This window comes from Maniola hyperantus, chromosome 5 (assembly GCF_902806685.2).
Source record: "Maniola hyperantus chromosome 5, iAphHyp1.2, whole genome shotgun sequence".
NCBI classification, from domain to species: Eukaryota; Metazoa; Arthropoda; class Insecta; order Lepidoptera; family Nymphalidae; genus Maniola; species Maniola hyperantus.
Window position 1 is genome coordinate 3532621 of NC_048540.1, and position 26418 is coordinate 3559038.

The 26418-nt window shown below is 38.3% G+C and overlaps 3 protein-coding genes across 3 annotated transcripts in view; 1 reads left to right on the forward strand and 2 right to left on the reverse strand.

Moving 5' to 3' along the window:
• The window catches only part of LOC117982633 (maltase A1-like), a 306078-nt gene that overhangs the window by 215805 nt on the left and 63855 nt on the right, over positions 1 to 26418 (reverse strand). The gene's annotated exons all lie outside the window — the stretch shown is intronic.
• Ns1 (Nucleostemin 1) lies at positions 1854 to 10166 on the reverse strand. The gene is made up of 9 exons (XM_034969005.2): positions 9981 to 10166; positions 9331 to 9620; positions 8325 to 8511; positions 7264 to 7488; positions 5853 to 6036; positions 5182 to 5404; positions 4530 to 4637; positions 3423 to 3587; positions 1854 to 2401 (listed from the first exon to the last, which is right to left on the reverse strand). The coding sequence occupies exons 1-9, from the start codon at positions 9997 to 9999 to the stop codon at positions 2075 to 2077; spliced, it is 1728 nt and encodes a 575-aa protein (XP_034824896.1). The 5' UTR covers positions 10000 to 10166; the 3' UTR covers positions 1854 to 2074.
• Positions 12504 to 26418, forward strand: part of LOC117982642 (uncharacterized) — a 63421-nt gene continuing 49506 nt past the window's right edge. Inside the window, exon 1 of the mRNA XM_034969017.2 lies at positions 12504 to 13654. Within this exon, the coding sequence (XP_034824908.1) occupies positions 12844 to 13654 (811 nt within the window). The 5' untranslated portion in view covers positions 12504 to 12843. The remainder of the gene's footprint in view (positions 13655 to 26418) is intronic.

Here is a 26418-nt window from a genome sequence, read left to right on the forward strand (position 1 = left end):
TGGTACAGGGGTAGCTTGCAGTTCGGGGAAGGACATAGGTTACTTTTTATCCCGGAAAATTTAAGAGTTCCCACAGGATTTTTAAAAATCTAAATCCACGCGTACAAAGTCGCGGGCATCAGCGCCATCAGCTAGTATCTTATAAAATTACAGTCATTTTGTCAGGCACACCTTATCCTAGCGTACTCCCATTGATTGCATATTATGTCTGAATAATCTTGTCAAAATTAATAGGGGAAGGAACACCCCGCACACCCGCAGTCTTCGCGCTAACACAGTGCGGGTGTGCGGCGCGTCCCCCGCCTCATACCCCGATTGCTATCTCAACCTGTCGCGGGCTACAACCTATGGTACGCGACATGGTCGAATCGGGGTGGGCACACCCGCACAGACCCTAAGCTAGCCAGGTGCGGGATAGCGCGGGTGACATTCGGTTGTGCGGGGCGTCCCCCGCCTCATACCCCGATTGCTATCTCAACCTGTCGCGGGCTACAACCTATGGTACGCGACATGGTCGAATCGGGGTGGGCACACCCGCACAGACCCTGAGCTAGCCAGGTGCGGGATAGCGCGGGTGACATTCGGTTGTGCGGGGCGTCCCCCGCCTCATACCCCGATTGCCATCTCGACTTGTCGCGTATTACTTACCTAAACTTCGTACATCCGTGGGATACCTATTTACCAAGCCTACCTACTCTTCATTCCCAGACCTCGAGTCCATTATTGCAATGAATTAGGTAAATCATAACTAAGCTTATTTCTTTTAGTATCGTTACCACTGGATTAGATTCGCTCTCATTGATATCAATACTCATCAATAATAAGTAATTATTATATCGATTCATATTTAAGTAAGTAGTTAAGGCACAACTATCAGCTAATGTAATCTCTGACTCAGTGCAATACCTACGGGGTGCGGGGTGCCTACGGGCTACGTAGCTCGCAAGCCAAAGGTCCCGGGTTCATTTAAAAATATAAATTCGATAAAGATAATCGCATCGTTTTAGTTACGTCACGTAATACTTTCCTACACATAAATAAAACTATTTTTTAGGGTTCCGTACCTCAAAAGGAAAAACGGAACCCTTATAGGATCACTTTGTTGTCTGTCTGTCGGTCTGTCAAGAAACCTACAGGGTACTTCCCGTTGACCTAGAATCATGAAATTTGGTAGGTATAGGTAGGTCTTATAGCAGACATTAAAAAAATTAAATTGTGTTCATGAACTAAAAATTAGTATTTTCAATTTTTTCAAGTGGGATATCATATGAAAGGGCTTCACCTGTGCATTCTAAAACAGATTTTTATTTGCATCATAGTTTTTGAATTATCGTGCAAAATGTTGAAAAAATACGGAACCCTCGTTGCGCGAGCCTGACTCGCACTTGGCCGGTTTTTTCTTATTAGATAAGTAGATTATGCAAAATGAGATTTTTATACTTCTTTTCTACGCATAAATAAAACTACAACATTAAACAGTTAATCAGTTTATATATATATATATATATATATATATATATATATATATAATGTATTTATATCGGCTGCATTTTAAAGTCCACAAAATCATATTCGTCGCTTTTCTTCACAGTTGTCAAAGTGACATTTTCTAAAGATTGCTTGTTTTCCGTTTCTAGCTTTTTTCTTCTTGACCCTTTTGAACTGCATTTGTCTCAGTTTATTTAGTTTAGTGTTGCCCTCTATTTGCATTTCGGGGTCTGCTTTAGTTCGCTCATTTTTGTTGGTTTTGTCTAGTTTTGGACGTATGTTTAGGGTTTTTCGAAGGATAATGGACTCGTCTTTCGTCTACTTGTATCTTATACTACTTTTTTACATTAAATAAAACTACATCATAACAGTCAATCAATTTTAATTGTTTTTAATATAACATACACCAAGTATGTGAATAGAATAACATTTAAAATTGCCCAAATAGATACTGAAATGTCGCTTAAAACTTGAGATCGTCTAATAATAATTAAATGTCAATTTTCTGTCGAGTGACTAAAATTGAAAGCGTACTTAAATTTTAGACAGCTTCAGTATCCAAATTCCTAATCTTTTCGTTTTTAGACTACATTTTAAAGTCCTCCTTAAAATCATATTCATCACTTTTCTTCACAGTTGTCAAAGTGACATTTTCTAAAACATCCGCTAAATTGATCGCCTGTTTTTCGTTCCTAGCTTTTTTCTTCTTGTCCCTTTTGAACTGCATTTTCCTCAGTTTATTTAGTTTAGTGTTGCCCTCTATTTGCATTTCGGGGTCTGCTTTAGTTCGCTCGTTTTTGTTGATTTTGTCTAGTTTTGGACGTATGTTTAGGGTTTTTGGAAGGAGGCTGGACTCGTCTTCGTCTACTTGCATCTCGTCGAGTTTGGCTTTTACCGGCCCTGTGCTTATTATCTGTGGAGAAAAAAAAGTTTAATAGACACTCTGTTCATATATCTATTGGAATAAATCAATTCTAACTTTCTCTGTTACACTAGTGTTATTTAAAACTAGCTGATGCCTGCGTCTTCGCCCGCGTGCATTTAGGTTTTTAAAAATTTCATGGGAATTTTTGATTTTCCAGGACAAAAAGTAGCCTATTTGTAGCCCATCCCAGGGATGCAAGGTAACTCAGTACCAAATTTCACCTTATTTAAATTACCAAATTACTTTCTGCCGCGTACTGTACAATGTACATGCTTGGGAGCTCTTCATAATGTTCTCAAAGGTGTGTGAAGTCGGCCAATCTGCACTTGGCCAGCGTGGTGGACTATGGCCTAAGCTCTTCTTATTGTGAGAGGAGATCCATCCTCAGTAGTGAGCCGGCAGTTGGTTGAACATGATGATTAAATGTACAGTACGCGGCAGAAAGTTATGTACATCGTCCTTTAGAAGGAGATAGCAGATTCGTAGAGCATTGTCTCTGTCGTTGAGACCCTCATACCCTCATATAGGTATGAGTGACAGAGACAACGCTCTACAAAGACGAAATGTCATTCTAAAAACCAGCAGGGCGATTTCTTAAAACCGGCATCAATCATTATTACAATCTCAACTGTTGTGATTGGCTGAATTTGTGCTATTGTTGTTGCAACAATTCATTGTAGCCAATAGTGAGTAAGCGTCAACCAATCAGAGGTGATTACGATCGTGACATTGTAGCTGTCATTCTGCCGCAATCGAGCAACCGATGTACATTACTTTCTGACGTTTACTGTAACTGTAAGTTTTGTAAAGTGGTGGTAATAAAAAGAATACCCGGCTGATTTTGTTGTGGGCTCTTCTCAGACCTGGGCGCGTTTGGAACCCTTGTAGCTTTAGTTTTATGTTTGCATAATAATTATCACCACTATATCTTACAAATCCAACATCTGACCATTAAAAGAGTAATTTTTTACCTATTTTGAATAAATCACCAAAGCCACCAAACCCTTACCTTAATGGCTTCTTCAGTGGTGTTGTCTCCAAGTGAGTTGATGACCTCAGTCTCCATAGCTTCATAGCTGTTGATGTCGAACTCTGGCGCCATTGATGAAACTATTTTGGCTTCTATGTGAACTTCTGAATCTGGAGTTTCTGGTGGCACAGTGAAGTATCGGACCTAGAAAAGACAATTTAATGATCACTACATATTTATCCTAATCCCACTATAATAATACTAGAGGATGCCCGCGACTTCGTCCGCGTGGATTTAGGTTTTTAAAAATTCCGTGGGAACTCTTTGGTTTTCCGGGATAAAAAGTAGCCTATGTCATTCCCTGGGATGCAAGCTGTAGCTGTACCAAATTTCGTCAAAATCGGTTGAATGATAGGCCGTGAAAGGCTAACAGACAGACAGACAGACACACTTTCGCATTTATAATATTAGCATGGATTATAAATGTGAAAGTGTGGATGTTTGGATGTTTGTTACTCAATCACGCAAAAACGGCTGAACGGATATGGAAGAAATTTGGAATGGAGATAGATTATCCCCTGGTTTAACACAATTGCATCCCGGGGAAGGACATAGGCATTAAGATACATTTCCAATGTAACTTAATTTATTATTACTTTGTAACTACAATTTTGGTACATGAAAAATAAAAATAAAATAAATAAATAGGCTACTTTTTATCCCGAAAAATCAAAGAGTTCTCACGGGATTTTTAAAAACCTAAAACCACGCGGATGAAGTCGCGGGCATCGGCTAGTTTATTATAAATGCGAAAGTGTGTTCGCTTGTTAGTTGGTTTGGTTGGTTTGTCCATCAATCACGTCGCAACGAAGCAACGGATTGACATAAATTTTTACATGGGTATAGTTAAAGACCTGGAGAGTGAGATTCAAGATTGTTAAGTAAAACCCCAACGTAACGCAGCGTTGGAAGACCCCCCACTAGGTGGACGGACGACATCAGAAGAGTCGCAGGGAGCCGCTGGATCCAGGCGGCGCAAGACCGTGGCGTGTGGAAGTCCCTACAAGAGACCTATGTCCAGCAGTGGACGTCTATTGGTTGATGATGATGATGATGATGATGATGAAGTAAAACCCCTTGATGTACCTTGCCAATGTTCCAGTCGTTGAGAAGTATCCTAGCGGCCGCCTCTTGGTCGGGAACACCCCCTTTCTTGTACCTCCCCATGCGAGACGCCAAACTCGCGAAAAATTCCTGTAAAGACATTAATAAACTGAAATTCCTGAAATTAGTAAACAAAAGTACATAATAGAAGTTCCCTTAAGAAAACACAAGACAAGAAAATTCACAAATCTATAGTCTAAATATATAAAAGAAAAAGGTGACTGACTGACTGATTTATCAACGCACAGCTCAATCTACTGGACGGATTAGGCTGAAATTTCGCATGCAGATAGCTATTATGACGTAGGCATCCGCTAAGAAAGGATTTTTGAAAACTCAACCCCTAAGGGGGTGAAATAGGGGTTTGAAATTTGTGTAGTCCACGCGGACGAAGTCGCGAGCATAAGCTAGTCGAAATATATAAAAGGAAAAGGTGACTGACTGACTGACTGATTATATTCTAGTCGCAGATGTGACTGGGTCCTTAAGGCTTCCACTATGATCGGTTCTTCAGCGCGACAGTCGCGTCGTTGTCTGAGTCCGTAAACACTTTGTTAAGACAATTGAGACTTGAGAGTATCAAGTACGTCAAGATACCTTTAATTCGACTACGACGAGAAATTTAGGTACTAACCTGTGGCGTATTATACTCTGGTATGCAATACAGAGCCACTAAAGTATGTTTGTGTGCTCTCTGCAGTATCGCAGTCGCGGGTGTGACCGGGTCCTTAAGGCTGCCGACTTTGATTGCGTTCTTCAGCGCGACAGTCGCGTCGTTGTCTGCGCCAGAGTGGAACACTATGCCGGGACTGTCTAAGATTTTGATTTTTGAGTCTATTTGGACTGTTTGCATTTGTCTGAAAAAAGAAAAAAACCATTGTTATTTAAATACAGAGGGGTTATGACTTTATGATTTAGTCATTTTTTTTGTTGAAATTAGTTATCTTGATCATAACCCCAAGCTGAGCACGGGTCTCCTCTCAGAATGAGAAGGGTTTGGCTGTAGTTCACCAAGCTGGGCAAGTTGGATTGGCAGACTTCAAGACCTTTGAGAACATTATGGAAAACTGTCAGGCATTCCTCAGGTTTTCCTTCACTGTTAAAGCAAGTGATATTTAATTGCTTAAAACGCACATAACTCCGAAAACCTGCATGCCTGAGAGTTCTCCACGATTCTTAAAGGTGTGTGAAGTCTGCTAATCAGCACTTAGCTAATGTGGTAGACTATGGCCAAGCTATTCTCATTCTTGGAAGAGACACGTACTCAGTACTGAGCCGGTGATGATGATGATGATGATGACTTACTTGGTGACACCAGGAGTGCTGCCAACATTGCAAGCCTTGGATCTGTTGAGACTGTTGATGATGGAGCTCTTGCCCACATTGGGTAAGCCCACCACTCCGACAGTGATGGACGTCTTCATGCCCTTGTTGAGACTGTAGCTGCCCAGCAGACTCATCAGCAGTTCTGCGCCTACGCATGCTGAACCTGGAAAAATTGAACAAAAAATTTGGCAGTCAGTGGGGACTACTGATAAAACTGCAAAAACGATGAAAAAATTTGATGCTGTTAGGAGGTACTCCGACTACCGAAAGCATAGTTGATACTTCCATTAAAATTGAAAGGGTTGCATAAATAAAATAATTAGCATGTCGGTGACGCGATCTTGCTCTGCCAAGAAGCTGCTGCTGTTCATGGCGGCATCAGATCGGCATCGCTCAACGTGATACAACGGTCTTGAAAAGCCCTGTACAGCTGTTAAGATCAAGAAGACGCGATGTTGAAGTTTTTACTCATGCCAAAATCGCCTCACACGTCACGAAGTTTTTACTTCAAAATATCAAGTAATAAGAGTAAGTCATTTTGTTATACACAATCTCTGAGCTAAATTAAAACTGTTAAAATTTTACTGAAACTTTCACTTTGAATAGTGAACTTTCACTTACCTTTCATTTTCTTCTCCTTGACAATGTGTTTCATCTTCCTCCTCTCCAAGTTGTGTTGCTATTGTTGTGTGGACGCCTTAATGGGGCACGGTGGGGGCTTGTCGCCGCAGGTACTCACGGCGATTCACTTTCACTTACATTTCATTTCCTTCTCCATGACGATGTGTTTCATCTTCCTCCTCCCCAAACTGTGTTGCTGTTGTTGTGTGGACGCCTTGATGAGCACGGCGGGAGCTAGTCGCCACAGGTACTTGAGCCACGCGGCGAAGTTTTCCCACTAAGTATTTTCTGTACATTTTCCCTCCCCAAACTGTGTTGTTGTTGTTGTGTGGACGCCTTGATGAGCACGGCGGGAGCTAGTCGCCACAGGTACTTGAGCCACGCGGCGAAGTTTTCCCACTAAGTATTTTCTGTACATTTTCCCTCCCCAAACTGTGTTGTTGTTGTTGTGTGGACGCCTTGATGAGCACGGCGGGAGCTAGTCGCCACAGGTACTTGAGCCACGCGGCGAAGTTTTCCCACTAAGTATTTTCTGTACATTTTCACTATCATTTTTCAAAGTGAACTTTCACTTACCTTTCATCTCCTTCTCCTTGACGATGTGTTTCATCTTCCTCCTCCCCAAGTTGTGTTGGTGTTGTTGAGTGAACGCCTTGAAGGGCACGGCGGGGGCTTGTCGCCGCAGGTACTTGAGCCACATGGCGAGGTGTTCCATTAAGTATTTTCTGTACATTTTATCTTTCACTTTGAAAAGTGAATTTTCACTTACCTTTCATTTCTTTCTCCTTGACAATGTGTTTCATCTTCCTCCTCCCCAAGTTGTGTTGCTGTTGTTGAGTGGACGCCTTGAAGGGCACGGCGGGGGCTTGTCGCCGCAGGTACTTGAGCCACGCGGCGAGGTTTTCCCGCGGAATGAGGTCTGCCTTGTTGACCACTATGACTAGCTTCTTGCCCGATTCGCGTACTGCCTCTTCCACTTGTGTACATCTTGTACCTGAACAAAATAACTACATAAATATAGCATTTTTTACACTTTTATTAAATAGACAGACTATGAGTGAACATACAAAACGAAACAGGATAATATAGATAAATAAAACTCATAGTAATAGCTTACTTATAATAGTAGACTACTTATTTCTACACCTGTACTTCATAGGACTTACGCCCAAGAAGTATGCAGACACAAATTATAATTAGAAATTAGAATACATAGAAAATAGAACATTATATTAGCAATTTACACAAAATATGAGTTACATGATGGATGGATGTCGACTCAAACTGCATATTTTATCATTCGAGTCCTAATTTTAGTCCTGTTCTTTGACAGCTTTTGCGATGGACTAAATCATTTTTAAAAAATACAATCCATACTAATATTATAAATGCGAAAGTGTGTCTGTCTGTCTGCTAGCCTTTCACGGTTCATCCGTTCAACAGATTTTGACGAAATTTGGTACAGAGATAGCTTACATCCCGGGGACGGACATAGGCTACTTTTTATTCCAGAAAATCATTCTCGTGTCATCATGAGTTCCCGTGGGATTTTTGAAAAACCTAAATGACGCGGGCATCATCTAGTATTAATATATTAAAAAATGTATAAACAGGGAGGATTAGTAAATGCTTGTAAGAACACATCCTAAAAACCATTAAACCATAATTGATGGACCTCTCTAATAAAAATATGACAAAAATGAAAATAAAGAAGATTCAAATAAAAGAGGAGCAGCCGCTACAAAACAATATCCTACACCTAATTTGCTTAAAGTCCTCGGACTGATCGAAAATCACAAAATTTAAATAAAAAAAAACATTAATGCTCACCCAAAGGATCCCTAGCGTCAACCACCTCCAAAACAACCTCAGCCTCTGATATAACCTTCTTGAATTCTCTATAATAAGTCTTCAGTGAGTTCTCCTGGTTTCTATCCTTGCTATATTCAGTATCAGTCCCAGTCTCACTGCCTTTGAATGCATCATGCACTTTGCCTCTCGCTTGAGCATTTGCTACCTGAAGAAAATCCACAAAATTTTATTTATTTTTTAGGATTCCATACATCTAAAGGAAAAACGGAACCCTTATAGGATCTGTGTCTGTCTGTCTGTCGGTCTGTCAAGAAACCTACAGGGTAATTCCCGTTGACCTAGGATCATGAAAAGAGATTGCCCATTTTCTTAGGAGCTTTAGGCCCCCCCCTAATATAATTGTTATGTCACCATGGTTTTAATTTTATTTTGTAGACAAATAATTAACTCTTTATATTCTGCAAACGATTTCTATTTATTCACCCTGGTTATAAAGAAATCTTATTTTTTATATTGCTGATATTGAGGTTATATTTAATTAATACTTCGTCAAAATAAATGCATGTTTACGATTCTAACTGTAATTGTGGATATTTTCAATAATAGAGTAAAAAAAGTCGTTTTAAACATAATCGTAAAAAAATAACACATTTAAAAAAAAATTAATTTAAGTTTTGACACGACGCCACAAAAGAGGGCCCGTTCATGGGCGATCTCCTTTGGCAGGAAAGTAGGTCTTATAGCAGACATTCGGGGAAAAATCGGAAAACCGTGAATTTGTGGTTACATCACACAAAAAAATTCAATTGTGGTGATAAACTAATAATTAGTATTTTCTGGGGTATCACATGAAAGGTCTTCACCTGTACATTCTAAAACAGATTTTTATTTATTTTTATGCATCATAGTTTTTGAATTATCGTGCAAAATGTCGAAAAAATACGACTGTATTACGGAACCCTCGTTGCGCGAGCCTGACTCACACTTGGCCGGTTTCAGTTGAGAAGACATTAATACTACATACCAAAGTATCCATGCCAACAGGGTTCTTCTTTTTCTCCTCTGATCTCTTTTGCTTCTCCAACTTCAACAATTCTCTTCTTTTCTGCTTCTCTTCTTCTTTATGTTTCTTTACTGCATCGACTTCTTTCAGTATCTCTTCTTTGAAAGGGCATATATTGGGTATCTGAACAGCTTTAGGTTTTTTGGATTTGGGATTTTTCTTTGCCTCTTTTTTTATTTTTCTGTTGTGATCTCTGACTTTTTTCTCGATTTTGTAGCGTAGGCGTGCTGGCTGCCTTTTGGATGGCTTTTCTGAAACATTTAGTATAATAGTAATTATCGGTAATGTATGATGTAGTTTTAAGCGATTTTAGATTAATGAATAGAAAAACTAGATTGTAAACCTGTTTATCTAAAACTATGATGATAAAGAACCCAAGAATACATGAAAACACAGTTCTGATGAATCTACAATCTACATGCGACTCACATTCCTAACCTATAAATTTATTTATAAAGAAGGCATTTCGCTGACTATTAGAATATCATGATTGCACTAGCTGGTATAAGAGATAAATTGGCAATTTTAAAATTATATTATTTTCCTTTTAAACTGTATAGCCCGTTGAAAAGGTATCTAACAAACATAAACTGGATAATTAGTTAACTTACTCAATTTAAATTTTGCCATTTCGATAACTCAGATGAATATTCTAATACAAAAATCTTACGAACTACGAACTGATCTTCTACTTTTTGTTAAACAGTTTAAATGGATATTAATAATCACAGTTATAGTTTTAAATAAAAATAAAAACCACATGGGCTTATAAAAAATATTGACATTTGACATTGACATTTGTGGTTTTACTTGACACAGTGTTCCCACTAACGATTTTGGTTTTACCCTAGTTTCTGTAGAAATTGGCCCTAAATTACCCTAATATTAAACAACATAATATGTTGTTTATTATTTACGAACATCATTTCACGTTTTTAATGACATTTCACAATCCTGAATCTTCAATCTTGTGACGAAGGTGTTTATCATACTTAATAATTTTCTATTTTCAAATTATAATACTTTATCTACGCTCATATTTTAAAATTCTGATTATGAAATCAAAATAATGTAACATAATATTGATCAACTTTATTCACATAGGACACACATAATATTTAAAAAACATTACTACACTGTTTTGTTAGGAAAATATTGCAAAGTAATGCTTTAAAATATTCTTTTTTAATGCTTTAAATTGACAAAATGTTACGTTATGCTAAGTACAAAGTTTTTATGGTTAGGACTTTAAAATAATGACTTTAGACAAAGAAGTGTATTTAAAACTCTACATAATTAGGTGTTAAAACTTGAATCACTCGTGAACTAAGAACTATTAAAAAACTCACCTGGTGGCACGTTTTTTTAAACCTACGCTCATGTTTTAATAATCTTTAATATGCAACAGTTTTTTTTAAATAGATATAGCGAGCAAACGAGCAGGCGGGTCACCTGATGTTAAGTGATTACCGCCGCCCATGAACATTTGCAGCACCAGAGGAGCCGCCGATGCGTTGCCGGCCTTTTAGGAATTTGTTGGTCCGCCCCTTGAATAACCCCATGTTATAATCTAGTGGGAACACCGCCGATTCATAACTACTAAAACAACTATTAAAAATGCACTATTATTCCACAATGCAGAATGATTTTTTATTCCACTCTTTTCTAACCCGTTCGTATTGCCATTTGAGAAATCTAAAAGTACAAAATTTATATTGGATATTAAAAATGGATATTGGATATGCCATTCTTTAATAAAATAGGGCGAAATTCCTAAAAGGTGAAACACTAATTTGACAACTCAAGGGCAGTGCTGTCAACTACTTTCCAAAAAATGCACTAAAGTCTAAACCAACCTCTCCTCTATACTCTAATCTATGCTCAAAAATGCAGCGATGGCACTTGTGCGGTTGTTGTGTTGTACAAGTATTAAAAAATTTAAAATATTTTTGTGTCTTATTAATAATCCCGGTAAATATATAGTAGTTCTTCTTTTCTTCTTTATTTCTCTTTGTACTGCGGTTCTTTGACCCGGTCATTTTTAAGGTTCCGTAGTCCGTACTCAAAGGGTAAAACGGGACACTATTACTGGACTCCGCTATCCGTCCGTCTGTCAGTCTGTCACCAGGCTGTATCTCACGAACCGTGATGGTTAGACTGTTAAAATTTTCACTGATGATGTATTTCTGTTGCGGCTCTATAACAACAGCTCGTTTTTATACCCTTCGCACATTAGCCGGTTTTTGTTCTTGCTATATTTTATATCTAAAAACTTGGAAAGAAAATTGTTGTGTTGACCCTAGTTAAGTATTTTTAAGGTAGGTATCTAATATTTAATCATCTTTATTTCAAGTTTCAACATTGGTTTTTACAAATATTACATGATATAATTTACCTACTTACCTTAGCACTTTCTAACGTGTTTCAGAGATTTCTTACAAAATTTTTTGTTTGGTGGGGCAGCTGGCAGAGTACATACGTTTATAATAAAACTTATAAGCTCCGCACCGCATCTTTAACTTCTCAAGCTGCGATTGGTTATAGGTACTTATCACGGAACAGAAAACTGTTCTTTCTGTTCCGTGGTACTTATCAATCCCTATTAGGTATGTTATTGGTCTGTTCTTATCAATATCTTTAATTCAGTATACCTATAGGTAATCTGCAAAGTTTAAACTTTCGTGACTAACAAAGTAAATACGTAGGTAGTTACCTATCTCAGAAATAGGTTTAAAGCTGCGGTGCTGCTAATCTTCTATGTGACAGGATTAATAATCAATCTGTATCGCGACACGACCAACCATAGCTGTTGAGTGTTGCGTAACACTTTTAAACTTTTTTAATCTACCTACCTATGCTACCTACTTAATCCGACTTTTGAGAAGCTGTTCAAAATCAATTTAGGTAACTAGGACCTAGATGTTTCAGTTCTTACACAAGTTATACCGATAACAATCTAGATCTACTTCGGTACGATATTGTAAATCGCTACCGCACGATACAATCCGGTCAATATTTGGCTATGGTCCCGACTCCCGTCAACCTCAGCCTATACCTAGGTAAACAAAACACGTCGTGTACGGTGTACCGTGTTCATTCATTGTGTACCGACATTTCGTTGAATGAGCCGCCTTGCATAGCGGCTGGCGTCACCAACGCCGCATGACATGCTTTGTTCACCGGGAGCAGCAGCTGCATTCGAATCGCAAAATAAACGGTCGTATACCTGAACAGGTAATAGAAGCAACAGGTCATTTCATATGACGAGGGGAGCTCCGCGCACGAGCGGCTGACTCGATTCGAGACTCGAGTTAATAACCGCGCTAGTTGTGCTCTGCCTTTCACGGCGGTAGTGTGTACGTTCGCGCGCTACTAAACGTCGACTTTCACGCGAGTGATCAAATCGGGGTTTCAAGTTATGTGCGCGAACGCACGCTTCAATAATCCTCCGCCCATTCGATCGTGACAGTGCCAATGTCTCCCAGTCTAGAAGGGATCATGTTCAACAGGAACGCGAACCTGTCTGCGCGACGGCCGCTGCTTGCTGAACCGCAAAAGCCAGTGGTGATCCCACCGAGAGCACCGCCCCGGGACTACGGTCCGCAGAGACCTTCGCCCGCTCCGCGAAACCTACCACCCGACTGTCACTACGAGTACAAGACGGAGTGGAAACCTTCGAACGTCGAAATCGAAAAACGTCTGCAGGAGACGAGAGCTCGGGAGAAGATCGGTTACTTTCAAGACAAAATAACACCTCCAGAGTTGAATTTGGACCGTAGGGAGGCGGAGTTAGTGTTCAGATTCGACCCTCACGCGTCCGCTGAATATTTATCGGGTCAGTATCAAGCTCCTACAGTTCAATATGCAAAGCCCCCGACGCCGGCAAACGGGTTTGCTAACCGTCTACCGGAGAGAGACGGGCCTTTTGTGTTCGGAGTCCACAGCCCGAGCCAGTTCCCCATTCCGCGGCGGGATGAGGATGACTACGATTACTCCGAAGTAGCTGAGGAAAACGGTCGGCCTGTGATACGAGACGATGAGTCGGCAGACTTAAATTGCTGTGATAAAGTGAATGACTGGGCAGTTCGCGATAAGAAAAGCCGGAGGACTTTAAATCGAATGTTTCAAATCAAAGATAGAAGAAAAGTGAAAGGTGGGAAGAAGGAGAAGATAAAGTGTGTGCTAGTGGGTGATGGAGCTGTAGGAAAAAGTTCTTTAATAGCTGCGTACGCGCAGGACACATTCCGGGAAGAGTATCAACCCACGGCGTACGACACATTTAATGGTAAGTCCCTTCTGCTATGCTTCATTGAGGAAAAATCTCACAGCAAGAATTTATTCTTCCAACACAACCACTTATCACTAATGGCCCTGATTTGGAAAGATAAATATAGATTACCTTCACTACAATATTATTAATTGTCCTCAAAACGATACCATCAATGTTATTTTTATCAGCTGGCGCTATTTAAACATTTTTGGTTGGACCTGTTTGCAAATTAAGTTGGTATAGGTACCTTCTCTTAAAGAATATTTGTAATTGTTGATCAAACCGTAAAATTTTGTCCTACTTACCATTCTTAACAAATGCTTCAAAAAATCCAAAATTTTCCACGGTCGGAAACTCTGATAATACCTAAGAAGAAATTCCTGGAGGCCTTAAATAAAGTTTTGTGATTTAACATTGTTTGTAGTTATGAGTCAAATTAATTGTCAAAAGAGGGTAAAATTATATTTTGATATAGGTACCTACCTACAATATATAACAGTTCTGTTTCGACTGGGACGTGAAGGTAAACAATGTAATTCCAGATCACATAGCTATAGGTACATGCCAACCAAGTACACTAAGTTCGAAGTTACTAGGTTGGAAAGATCTGAAGATCCAATTACAGCTGTACAACTTTCTTTACGCAATTAATAAAATAAAATAACAAAGCAGGCAAAGACGAAACATGAAGTGAACACAACTTTTTATTTGCTTCCGACAACGATCACGCCATTTCAGCACTTATATCCACTGACACAGAAGTAAATTTTAATGTTTGATTAAATCTTGTTCCAAGTTTTATTCCTTTAGCACTCTTTTCAAAAAATGTACGCTAAGATATCATTGTACTGTAGGCGCATCATAAAGTATCGCGATAAGATACTTATCGAAACGACTGCAAGAAGAATAAATAATTTGACTTTTGTATTATGCTATGTAATTTAAGTAAGAATGAGCGATGAGTAATTTATATATGAGGTTATAAAGAAACAATTGTTTATTTTGCTACCTTTATGTAATTATCGAATCAACTAATCGTCCAAAACTAGGTCCTTACTCCGGAACAAAGACCAATCAAGTGTTCTGACCACAGGCACGCATGATTTTAAATAATATTGTAGAGGTATATACCTAACTACATAGAAACATCTATTATTTTAGGGCTGATTTATCATTTCAATTCAATGACATCAACACGTAGGTATACTACGTTAACTCGTACATTTATCAGAATAGATTTTCCCATGCATAGAATTACATAAACACCGTTTCAAAAACAGGTCACGTTCAATGTTTCTAGTACCAAATTCTACTAATTACTTGATAGAAAACACCCGAATCATAAGTATTCTGGCCACATGTGATCATAGACATGAGTGGAATATTAGTTTTTTAAAGGTAAAAAGAGGACAATTAAAGCATTTCTGCACGTAGCGCAGGTCAATGCACCTTTTTACTATGGGTCTTGTAGAGCAGAAACCAATTAATGTAGTGTCTCTGGGACGAATACAAAAGAGATGGGCCGGATACATGACAAGCAAAATGTTTGGACTGACTACAAACTAGTTACCCTAGTATTAAGAAATAGAAATGAAGAGATTTTTATACAAATAAACTTTTACAAGAGCTTTTGAATCGTCAAGTGAATCTAACACAGGCTGTAGTCAGTAAGTCTTCAGGTCATAGATGATGGGTAGATGGAAATTGGAAACCAATCAATAATGTGCAGTCAACTAGTATAAATGCGGCATGAGCAGATTAAAGCCTATAAAACCACTAAGTTGCTGATAAACTGACCGTAGTCAAATAACCCTTCAACACGATGGGTCGACAATATGATAAAGAGGATGTCATACCGAATATAGGAGGATATAAGCCTGGATAAGAAATACATAGGATTGGATGTGGTGGTGCTCATTGGGAAAGGCCGATTTAGTGTACATACCTACGTAGGCTTCAATGATGACTAGGATTAAAATAATAATACCTAAGTCTAGACAAAGATATAAAGCAAAAATCAAAATTGAAGCAAAAGAATCTGAAGAAAAGATTACTTATGTTACGGAACAGTTGACAAAAAAAAAGTACAGTAACGTTCACTCAATATTGGATTTTTGCTACCCGTAGTTTTGTTTGTATAGGCAATAAAGATGTTCTTTGTTCGTAATATTAAAGAAACCGACAGCAGACAAATCCTTTTTAAGTTTTCTGTAAGGAAGCCTCAGTGGACAGTGGCACCTCGGATTATATAGCTTGTAGGAAAAGGATTTCAATAATAATAATTTAACATTTTTCACCCGGTAAAGGTTGGTTACATAATATTTTGGTGGTCTTTCAAACAAGTGACGTCATTTGGTTTTTGGCCGGTACTATACAAGATATATTTAATTATGCTCTTACTGATAAACTTTCTTTATCGTACTGTCGTACTATACCGTCGTAAATAACTTTGTAATTTTAAACTTAAAGCTGTAATGAAAGAGAAAATTAGATATTCCTTGTTACCTCATGTTATACGACAACGCCGGTTTCTATAATTTTCTGACATAACATCATGAACACATCTTCAACGGCCTAAGCATAAGACAAGGTACTTCCCACCAGTTTATTACCATGTTCCTTATTATTCATAATGTTTAGCTCTTAGATTGCCTACAATACAAACCATTGAATTTACTGTAACTAATGTGAAAGCCTAGGACAATGTACTTTCGCCGCTGTATTTGCATGCAAATGATGCAGAACTCGCATGTTTCCTTCACACGGACAGAAAATTGCAAATATCTACTTTTGGAAGAACATTATTTTAAAATCCAGGCAGTTTATCAAGAGTGGCTATTACAGGTATATACCGTTCAACTGAGATGGCTCGTGTTGCCAGGAGATGACAGTTGATGTAATAAATTAATATTAAAAACCCTTTTCTTAAACAAGCTTTTATAGAGACCAACCTATGCCTAGGCCATGTCATGGTGACACTTAGAATGGGTTATCATAATAAAATGCTTATACAACATTTCATATCTGTGCTGCTAATCACTGAGGAGTTCCTTAGTCCCGACCTTGAGTGCAGCAACCATGCTATGATTAAACATAAAATCAGCTATCATGATAAAATGCGTACCTACACAAAATTTGGTGTTTGTGCTGTTGATCATTGAAAGTTGTTCGTTATCTGGAGCTAATCCTAGATGTTGATTCAGATCATGCATACCATAAAAATGTATTGTCATCGAAACTGAACTATCATGTAAAACTTGACTCCTAGGGCAAGAGGAAGTCGTTCTAATGCAGCTTGCAAGATTTGACAACCCGCTCCCTAGCCCACGAGCCATCTCAATCAATAGGTGCCTATCAATAGTTTACAATGTTGTTTTCGTGGAAGGAAATCTAAAGATGTTCTCCTGGAGGATCGATTTATTTGAGATTTTAGCCAACAAAACCTTATTGTCCAGGCTCAGCATGAGAATATATCGAAAGTCTCTGGAATTTCCTAAGGCTGGGTAATGGGTATATATTTGCGAACTTTGTGGTATTTTCTACTATAAAAGACGTGCATTGCTGGATATAGATTTCTAGTCTCTACTCTCTGTGTTCGGCGAATCGCTTGCGATTGTTGTCAATGCTGCACTTTCCGCTCCGAAATCACCATTTAAGCAATTTGGTGCCATAAGGCATAAACGTATTATTACCATCGATTGGGGGACCCTCTCCGTTCCTGAACAGCTCAAATCAAGCTGCTGTCTGGGTTTACGTCTTCGCGACCAGAGTGGATACCAAGTTTAAGACCATACACCGGTCTAGATTTCAGACATTTCTACTTATGTAGGTATGGTTATAGTACGTAATGATATACTATCATTATTCCGACTGTATAATGACAACTTAAAATAACCACTTCCTTTTAAAAGGTGATGACTGATGAGTTGATGACACACGGTTTTTGTGAACGACGTGCTAGGCAATGACACTAACTGCTAAAGAGAGAATAACTATTCTCAAAATTTAAATCCATTGTAAATAATCTGTACTTATTCAGTACTCATCTCTATTTAACGATGTTTTAAAACAAAAGTTATAACAAAGCTAATAATTATTGGAATGTAAAGTTCTCGAGGTTTTTGTCTAATCCTTGAAGTCGAACACGCAAAATTTACAAAAGTCTTTGTTGAACATACTTCGTACGTTTGCATTAATTTACAGGTTAAAATTAAAAGGATTTCGGGTTAAAATCTCTGCTGTTCCTGAGAAAAAAAGGGCTATTTTGATGATCAGATTTCAGAACGACTAACGAACAGCAATGTGTCCTTTAGGCTCGAAATTCAAAAGTTATGAAATAACCCTTTCAATTATTTTTTATCGAACATTGCATACTGTAGGTTTGTGTGAATTAAGTGACAAAAAAACTGATCTTAGATGGACTTTTTTAAAAGCCCAGGTGATATTAAAGTATTCTATTCTAACCGCTGTTCATTCGATCGTTCCAATCCATAACCAGCTGTATCTTATAGCAGCTGCCACGACTGTACGTACCTATCTTCCACGAAAGAATAAAAAAATAAGCTTATTACCTTTTAGAAAAGGTTCCTTCGCCTTTGGGATCTATTTTTCGTTTTTTTTTTTGTTATAACGTTCCGTCAGCGGCCATTACGATCGGTGCGTTTGATTCGAAACGATGTTTGATAAAAATAAAAATAAGTGCTTAACTACTTACGCCCGGATTGGTATGTTAATTGCTTTGGAACTATACGAGTACAATATCGAGCATTGGGATACTAACACTTAACAGATAATCATAATGTCTGCAGCTAGTCAACGGGGTACTCTCTCAATACAACGGTAAAGGCAAAAGGATAATAAATTACCTACTATGTGGGTCGTAACTCGCAAAAGAAAAGCGAAATCTAATTAGACAGATACCTAGATTACCGCATAAAAAGTACCTGATAGGATTTTGTAAAGAACATTAATTAAAGAGTGAAAAGTGAATGTAAAAGTAAATTAGATAACTATCGGGGCTAATTTAAATTTAGAATGTCAGTATTCAGTAATATTATTATCGGTAAATAATCTAAGTCAGACCAAAGACATTTTGTTGTTTTTTAATTTGTCCCTTTCGAACAAGGCAAAGATCGAATATCATACAGCCTTTTTATTTTACACAAAGATATGCGCTAAAATCTCATCTTGGTAACAGAACTTAAAAATCTTTTTGTTCGTTTTCATAACTAAGTAGATTAGATTACACTAACAATTAGTAATAGTTTTAACTAGCATTCTGACCTACTTAGCAAATTATACAACTGCATAATGAGGAGTAACGACGATAATCGTTAGAAATATTGCGAGAATTTAATTACCAGAAAAAGAAATCGACACGGCACCATTCCCGCTCAATGTCTACAAATATTCTTTGGAATTTTTGCATAATATAACAACAGAATCACACTGCAGATTTACAAATTCTAAGAACAAGAATACTACAGATTTGGAAGTACTAGAACCGCCGACTTTCTTGCTGGTTCTTCTCGGTGGGCACGGCATTTCGAACCAGTGGTAAATATTATTTGAATGATTCAAGAGCACTAATTATTGTAAAAGTTTACTTAAATGAAAATATATTCTACTTTAGTACAAGAAGAAACTATTCAACAAAGGTCAGTCTACGTACAAAGTACAAACTCAAACCACTGGACCTAGAAAACTGAGTAAGTAGGTACCGAGGTTTTCTTTATAACGTAAACTCCTAAAAAAGAATCTGCAGGATGCGTACAAAATGATTCCGAGCGGTTGATAAAAATTAGGAAAAAATAAATAATTACCAAACTCCGTAAGAGGATGGTCATAACGAAAAAGTTGAGAAGTTAGTTTACACTTCTTTGAATTTTTTGGAACACAAACGTAGTAAATATTTTATACAAGTGCTACTATTATTGCTATTATGCTTGACATGACCGTATCATGTGAGAATGTATTCAGTAAAACCTCTTCGGCCACTCTCTGACTATTGTTTATAACTTTTATAACTTTCGGCACTTTCGATCAGCTAAGAACGTGGTATCATTGCAGAATCGTGTAAGTACGCGATAGATAGGTCACACGAGTAGATGTCTATAGTATATCTACTCGTGTGGATAGGTACTCTGTATTTTTCACCGGCTTCCAAAAACGAGGAGAATGAGGAGGGTCTATAATAATTAGTTGTGTTTTCCTTGGTAATAGCACGTACTTATACTATAGACCCGACATTGGGCTGTTCTGTATAAGTATATGTCTTAATAGGTATGATTTCTTATCTAGGAAGGTCTTATACCCAATTTGGAGAAGTTCTGAAGTCACCAATTTTTTCCCACGGTCTTAGTTTTACTACGATCGAACAGCACTAAAATCTTCAATCTACGATTCTATTGCATAATTAAAAAACATGCGGGCTAGTCGTCTGTCTGCTTCGCCGTTACTTTAATACCCTGCATACATATTACATTGTATAAATTATGTGTGTTTTACATTGTAGCTGCATAACGTTAAAATACGAGACGTACCGTGATTTCGAAAATTTATAGAGAAAAGTTTGGTGCCAATTTGTCTAAAATGCGATGTTATCATCTACAGGGCTACAAGGTTCCTCACAAGAAGAGTGCTAACGGGATTACTAAACCTCCGTCTGTCTTTATGTCTGTCAGCAGCCTACCTATTGGTAGAGAGTCGAAATTTTTGCAGAATGTGTATTTCTATTGCCGCTATAATAGAAAATAATAAAAATTTCAAAATGACCGCTGTGAAAATAAAAAAACAAAAAGTGTTACTTCTTACAAGATGGTACGGAACCCTTCGTGTGCGAGTCTGACTTACACTTGGCTGGTTTTTCTGTTATTATAGATAGGTATCTCGTTATTCATAGCTATCCCTCTTAGATAGTTATAGCATAGAACGCAGAGTGTGGCAGAGTGGTCAAACCAGTCCGACAACACGTGCGCGCCGATCGTGACTTCCACGTTATTACATTTGTAGGCTTCGAGATAGCCTGTTACTATTTCACTTTACGAAGATGATCTTAGTTTACCATCATGTTGTAAGAAGTATGAAATAATCTCATAAATTGAATACGAGTATACCTATTTTCTTCTTCTCCAGATGAGAGATGTCTTCTTGTCCTAAATTCCTCAGTGCTTGAAGACAAAAGTCTTCGAACAGTGCGTGTTGCCAGTGATGACATCTGGATCCGAGACATGGTCGCTAACTATGGGCCTCATAAGAAAGCTCAGAGTCACTCAGCGGGCGATGGAGAGAGCTATGCTTGTAGTTTCTCTACGTGATCAAATCAGAAATGAGGAGATCCGTAGGAGAACTAGAGTAACCGACATAGCTCAACGGGTTGCGAAGCTGAAGTGGCAATGGGCAGGGCACATAGTTCGTACAACCGATAGACGTTGGGGTCCCAAGGTGCTGGAATAGCGACCTCGCATCGGAAGACGCAGCGTTGGAAGACCCCCCACTAGGTGGACGGATGGTATCAGACGAGTCGCAGGGAGCCGAGGTAGATCTTATAGTTGACATTTGGGGAAAAATCTGAAAACCGTGAATTTGTGGTTCCGATATCATCATCATCATGATCAACCCATCACCGGCTCACTACAGAGCGCGGGTCTCCTCTCAGAGTGAGAAGGGTTTTTGGCCATAGTCTACCACGCTGGCCATGTGCGGATTGGTAGACTTCACACACCTTTGAAAACATTATGGAGAACTCTCAGGCATGCAGGTTTCCTCACGATGTTTTCCTTCACCGTTAAAGCAAATGATATTTAATTAATTAAAACGCACATAACTCCGAAAAGTTAGAGGTGCGTGCCCGGGATCGAACCCCCGACCTCCGATTAGAAGGCGGACGTCCTAACCACTAGGCTATCACAGCTTTGTGGCAGCCTAATAGGATTCCGATATAATAGGATAGCAGGTTCCGATATAGGATGGCAAAATAAAATAATAGTAACACCAAGACGATACGCGGATCAAAAATAATACGAACTAACGAGTGACTTTCATTCAAACAGGGTCACATGCTAGTCTGCAGATTGCGCGACGGGTAGGTATAGCATAACGTCCAAGTTTAATGGCTTAAATTGCTTAATACTGGGGTCCCGGGTTCACGTGCTATCTAATAACTAATGTGGAGTGCTCGCGTTCAGTCTTAATTGAGGAATACTATGGCAAAAGTCGAGATAAATGCTAATGCATTTTATAATTCCCGCTTCGTCCGTGTGGGCTGAGATTTTAGAAAGAATATGTTTTAGGAAGGCGTAATAGCTATATTCGTTATAGGTTGGGGCTTCGATCTCGGGCACCTCTAACTTTTCAAAGCTATGTGCGTTTTAAACAATACCACTACACGTACAATTTGACAGCTAGTCAAATCAGTAACTTTTTATCAAACGTCAAAACACGCGCTTAGTATGCGAGATTCTATGTATGTATGTAATCATTTGATGAGCTTACCGGTATATACCGGTGTATATACCGGTAAGCTCATCAAATGATTGTGACGTCACGTCACAATCATTTGATGAGCTTTTTTAGTTTAATCGATAATTTAAAATCGTTATCACATCTAAAACTAACAAAGGACGTGGATTTTACGTATTTTGGAAGACCCTCTATATAATAATCACTGAGAAATAATTTATTTTTGACATAGTCAAATCCCGTATTACTTAAAATAGATACCACTTGCTTAACGTTGTAGGTGATGCACGCCTGAGAGTGCTCGATAATGTTCTCAAGGGTATGTAAAGTCTGCGGAGGCCTTACTTAAACCTTTCTTACTCTGAGAGGAGACCCGTGCTCAGTAGTGATTTGGACCGGCGGTGATGGGTTGATCATCATAATCATGATGAATATCATTATTGTTCTACCTAATGCTTTTTCTCGCTCAGTGATAAAGTAGGTATAAGCTTATATTCTGCTGACAGTCGTGTCTCGTAATGCATTATAAAGTTATGCTCATAAACGTCAAAACCGTGTACATTTTCATTTATTCTAGACAAAGTGAGCTGGTATGAATATTGGCTTTGATTTAGAACTCGGAACTGATTTCGTACCTTCTTCGAATTAAAATAGAGTTTAAATTCGGGTAAAAGCGTTTCAGAATTACATAGCAGATAAGTTGTTGAATTGCTGCCCGTGAGACCAGTTCCATAATACATGTTGTGGAAGACGCCATGCCTGAGATGTTATGAATTAAACATCAAAACATCGTCAACACCAGCGCCAGGTGCGTTGAAAAATTAAAAACTCGATGCACAGTTTTCAAACTTCCTGAAAATACACAGTCAGATCTAGGCACATGAGTAGATATATACTCTGTGGTCTAAGTAGATATACTAACTACTAACATATTTATTTTTAACCTAGTTATTTGTATAGCCACTTAGATACAGTTTGCCTCCTTTACATCTAAGATTGATGATAAGATATTAGATAACTATAGTAAAATTTAAGATATCAGAATTCAGAATATTAAACTAATTATTGTGATTCTATACTAATTGATCTTGATACTTGTTTATATATCAAGTCTCAAATTTTTAGTTTAGAAGAAAGCTAAGCTTTGCACGGGCAGCTTAATACAATTTTCGCAGGGATCTCTAATTTTTTGAAAATAAAATATAGCCTAAGTCACTCAAGAATAATGTAGCTGGTGAAAGAATTTTCAAGATCGGTGCAGTATTTTAGTATTTTGACGATCTCCCTGGCGCAGTGGTAAGCATTTGTGGTCTTATTAGTGGGAGGTCCCGGGTTTGATTCCTGGCAGGGATTAGGAATTTTATAATTTCTGGTCTGGTCTGGTGGGAGGCTTCGGCCGTGGCTAGTTACCACCCTACCGACAAAGCCGTGCCGCCAAACGATTTAGCGTTCCGGTACGATGCCGTGTAGAAACCAAAGGGGCATGGGTTTATTAAAAAAAACTGCCATACCCCTTCCAGGTTAGTCCGCTTCGATCTTAGACTACATTGCAGTCAAGGACTAACTTGTATCTGAATAAAAAAAATAAAAAAAGTTTTTCAGAGATTACTTACTTCATACAATACAAACAAACTTACAAACTTTACTTCTTTGTAATATTACTATAGATATGTACTTACATATTAATATAGATAGGTAAAGAAATTACGTGCTGAATCAATTCCTAAATAAATTCATTTAGCAATTTATACACGTAACTATTACTAGGAACAATTTTGCTGACTGCGAAAAGTTAAGTAAGTAGATAATCAAGTACTTACCAACCACACCAACTATAATTTCGAAATTAAATAATAAAAAAATGGACTGCGTTTCATAAATTTTTCTAATTCATTCCTTATCCTTATAGTTATTTTTTTATTGAACACATTATTATTCATGATTGTTTATTTGTGTGTTGATTAGTGTTTTAAAAGTTAGATAAAGGAATACTATATGATTTTTACCACCATCTTCAGGGTATGTGTAATGTGCGTTGACACATTGGCCGGTTTGGCCCCCGTGTCATAATATCAGGGAGACAGCAGGAGCCGCAGCAGAAAAGTCTGAAACCGGTAAGCGGCGCGAGTTGCCTCTCTTATCGAGGCATTCATTTCCATTCTTTTCATTTTCGTTCATGGCGATGGTGGCCATGGAATCTTAGTTCTCACCTGGTGACTGGCTCCTTTCTTGTGCAAAGGATCAGCCTAGCAAATGCTGCCAGCATTGAACAGTTGAAATATTTGAACAGTAATATTTGAATGATTTGAACAGTAAAACAGATAAGGCTAGCTTTGAGTTTTATTGTAACATTTTCAGTAAAAAAATTACATAATTAGGTAGCATCTGAGATATGGAACAAGCCCGTAGCTGTAGGCCTATGTTCAAGCACCATCAACCATTTGAACGCCAAATGCGTTCGAGCATCGCAACAAAATCACCCCGCGAAACTTGTGTTTATTTTGGGTGACAACTCCATATAGTTTGTTTGGTTTCGCTCATTAGTCATTACCCTAAGCAACTCGGTGCCGATTTGGGTGGGAAATAAGAGCAAGTGCTCCTGGCGCCAACTACAGAATATTGTTTCGTTTTATACTAAAAATCGTAACAGCTTACTTACTGTTTTGTAATTTATTAGCGGCACTTTGGAAATTGTGGGTGCCAAAATACTGTGTATCATCCATACTAAATCAATATTATAAATATGTGAAAGTGTGTTTGTTTGTTAGGTGTTTATGGCCAATCCGTTCAACCGATTTCGAAGAAACATGGTAGAGAGATAGCTGAGACTGAGAATTGGCATAGACCTATTTGTCCCGGAAAATAAAGAGTTCTTACGGGATCCACACACACTAGACGCAGTTGTTGGGATCATCTAGTTATTATTAAAATTAAAGAACTTATTGCTTGTTTATCGACATGCCTTATCTGGATAACATGCACATTTTTCTGGAAACTTACGTCAGGAAGTATTATCATTTTTATATCTTATCGATATGGCGCTATTAGGTGCATATAGCGAGCGAAATTTAATAAAATAAATACTTCATTGATCAAAGTAGGTAGCTACAATCGACATAAATCTTCTTGGGCTATGAAGTCTGGTGAAGTGCTGAGTCACGTGACAAAGCGTGCATAAGGCCATCGAGACTCGAGAGCCGAGAGGAGATGTGTTCAATCGACCAATCAGATGTTTCAAATATGACGTGATAACTTTCGACTGACTACATCTCATCTTCACTTCTCTTAATAGAAACCGGAACATACATATCGACAAAGAGTTTATTTCATGTATGCATTATTACCACCGGCACCGGTTTAAAGAGCAGATTTGATGCCGGCAAGCTATGGAATAGAATAGAAGTGAGTAGGTACCGTTGACTTCGGAAAGAAAAACCATCTCCTGTTACAGAAGAGCAAATAGTGCGCGTTGCCAGTGATGACACGTGACATACAAATCCGAGACACCATGTCTCGGATCTGCGCTAGTGGGCCTCATAAAAAAGCTTAGTCGCACAGCGAGCGATAAAGAAAGCTATGCTCTGAACCTTTGTTCCTACTTGATTTAATCCAATCAGAAATGAGCAAATCTGTAGAAGAACCAAAGTAACTGTCATAGCTCAACGGGTTGCGAAGTTGAAGTGGCAATGGGTAGGGCACATTGTTCGAAGAATCAATAGGCGTTAGGGTCCCAAGCTGCTGGAATGACAACCTCGCACTGGAAAGCCGGCCCAGTAGGTGCAAAGACGACTTCAAACGAGTCGCAGGGAGCCGCTGGATCGTGGCACAAAGCGGTGGCGTGTAGAAGCGTATATAAATCTCTTGTAGGGACAAGAGATTTATGTTAAGCAGTGGACGTCTATCGCGGTTGACGATGACGACCTAGAGGAACCAGGCTATATTTAAAGTTTTTTTACAATTTTCGGTTTCTCGTATAATATTATCTCTTGCGAAGTTTTAAACAAAAGCTTGTTCATAATATTATTACAGGTAGATACATGATAGGTAAATGTGTTGAAAAAGTTCTAACGGTATAAAGTTACTCTGCTGCTCAATATTCTATTACAGTGTGTCAAAATCAAGGTCACTATACGCAAGGTTGGTCATGTTTGACTCTATGGTTTCCTAACATTCGCTTTTTTTACACACTCGACTTGTCCACTGTGTTGGAAACAAGGTCATATTGTGTTGGCAGTCTCTAATCTCTATTTATATAATAATTGTTTTACTTCTTGTTTTTATATCTTATTTATTTATAGCTTTTGTTTTTAATTAAAAAT

What these genes read in the sequence shown, in the direction of transcription:
- Ns1 (XM_034969005.2), bottom strand. An exon ending in ACGACTGGAACATTGGCAAG is followed by an intron (nt 3,588 to 4,529) that starts GTACATCAAGGG and finishes TGTCTTTTCTAG; the next exon opens with GTCCGATACTTCACTGTGCC. An exon ending in CCACTGAAGAAGCCATTAAG is followed by an intron (nt 2,402 to 3,422) that starts GTAAGGGTTTGG and finishes TTTTCTCCACAG; the next exon opens with ATAATAAGCACAGGGCCGGT.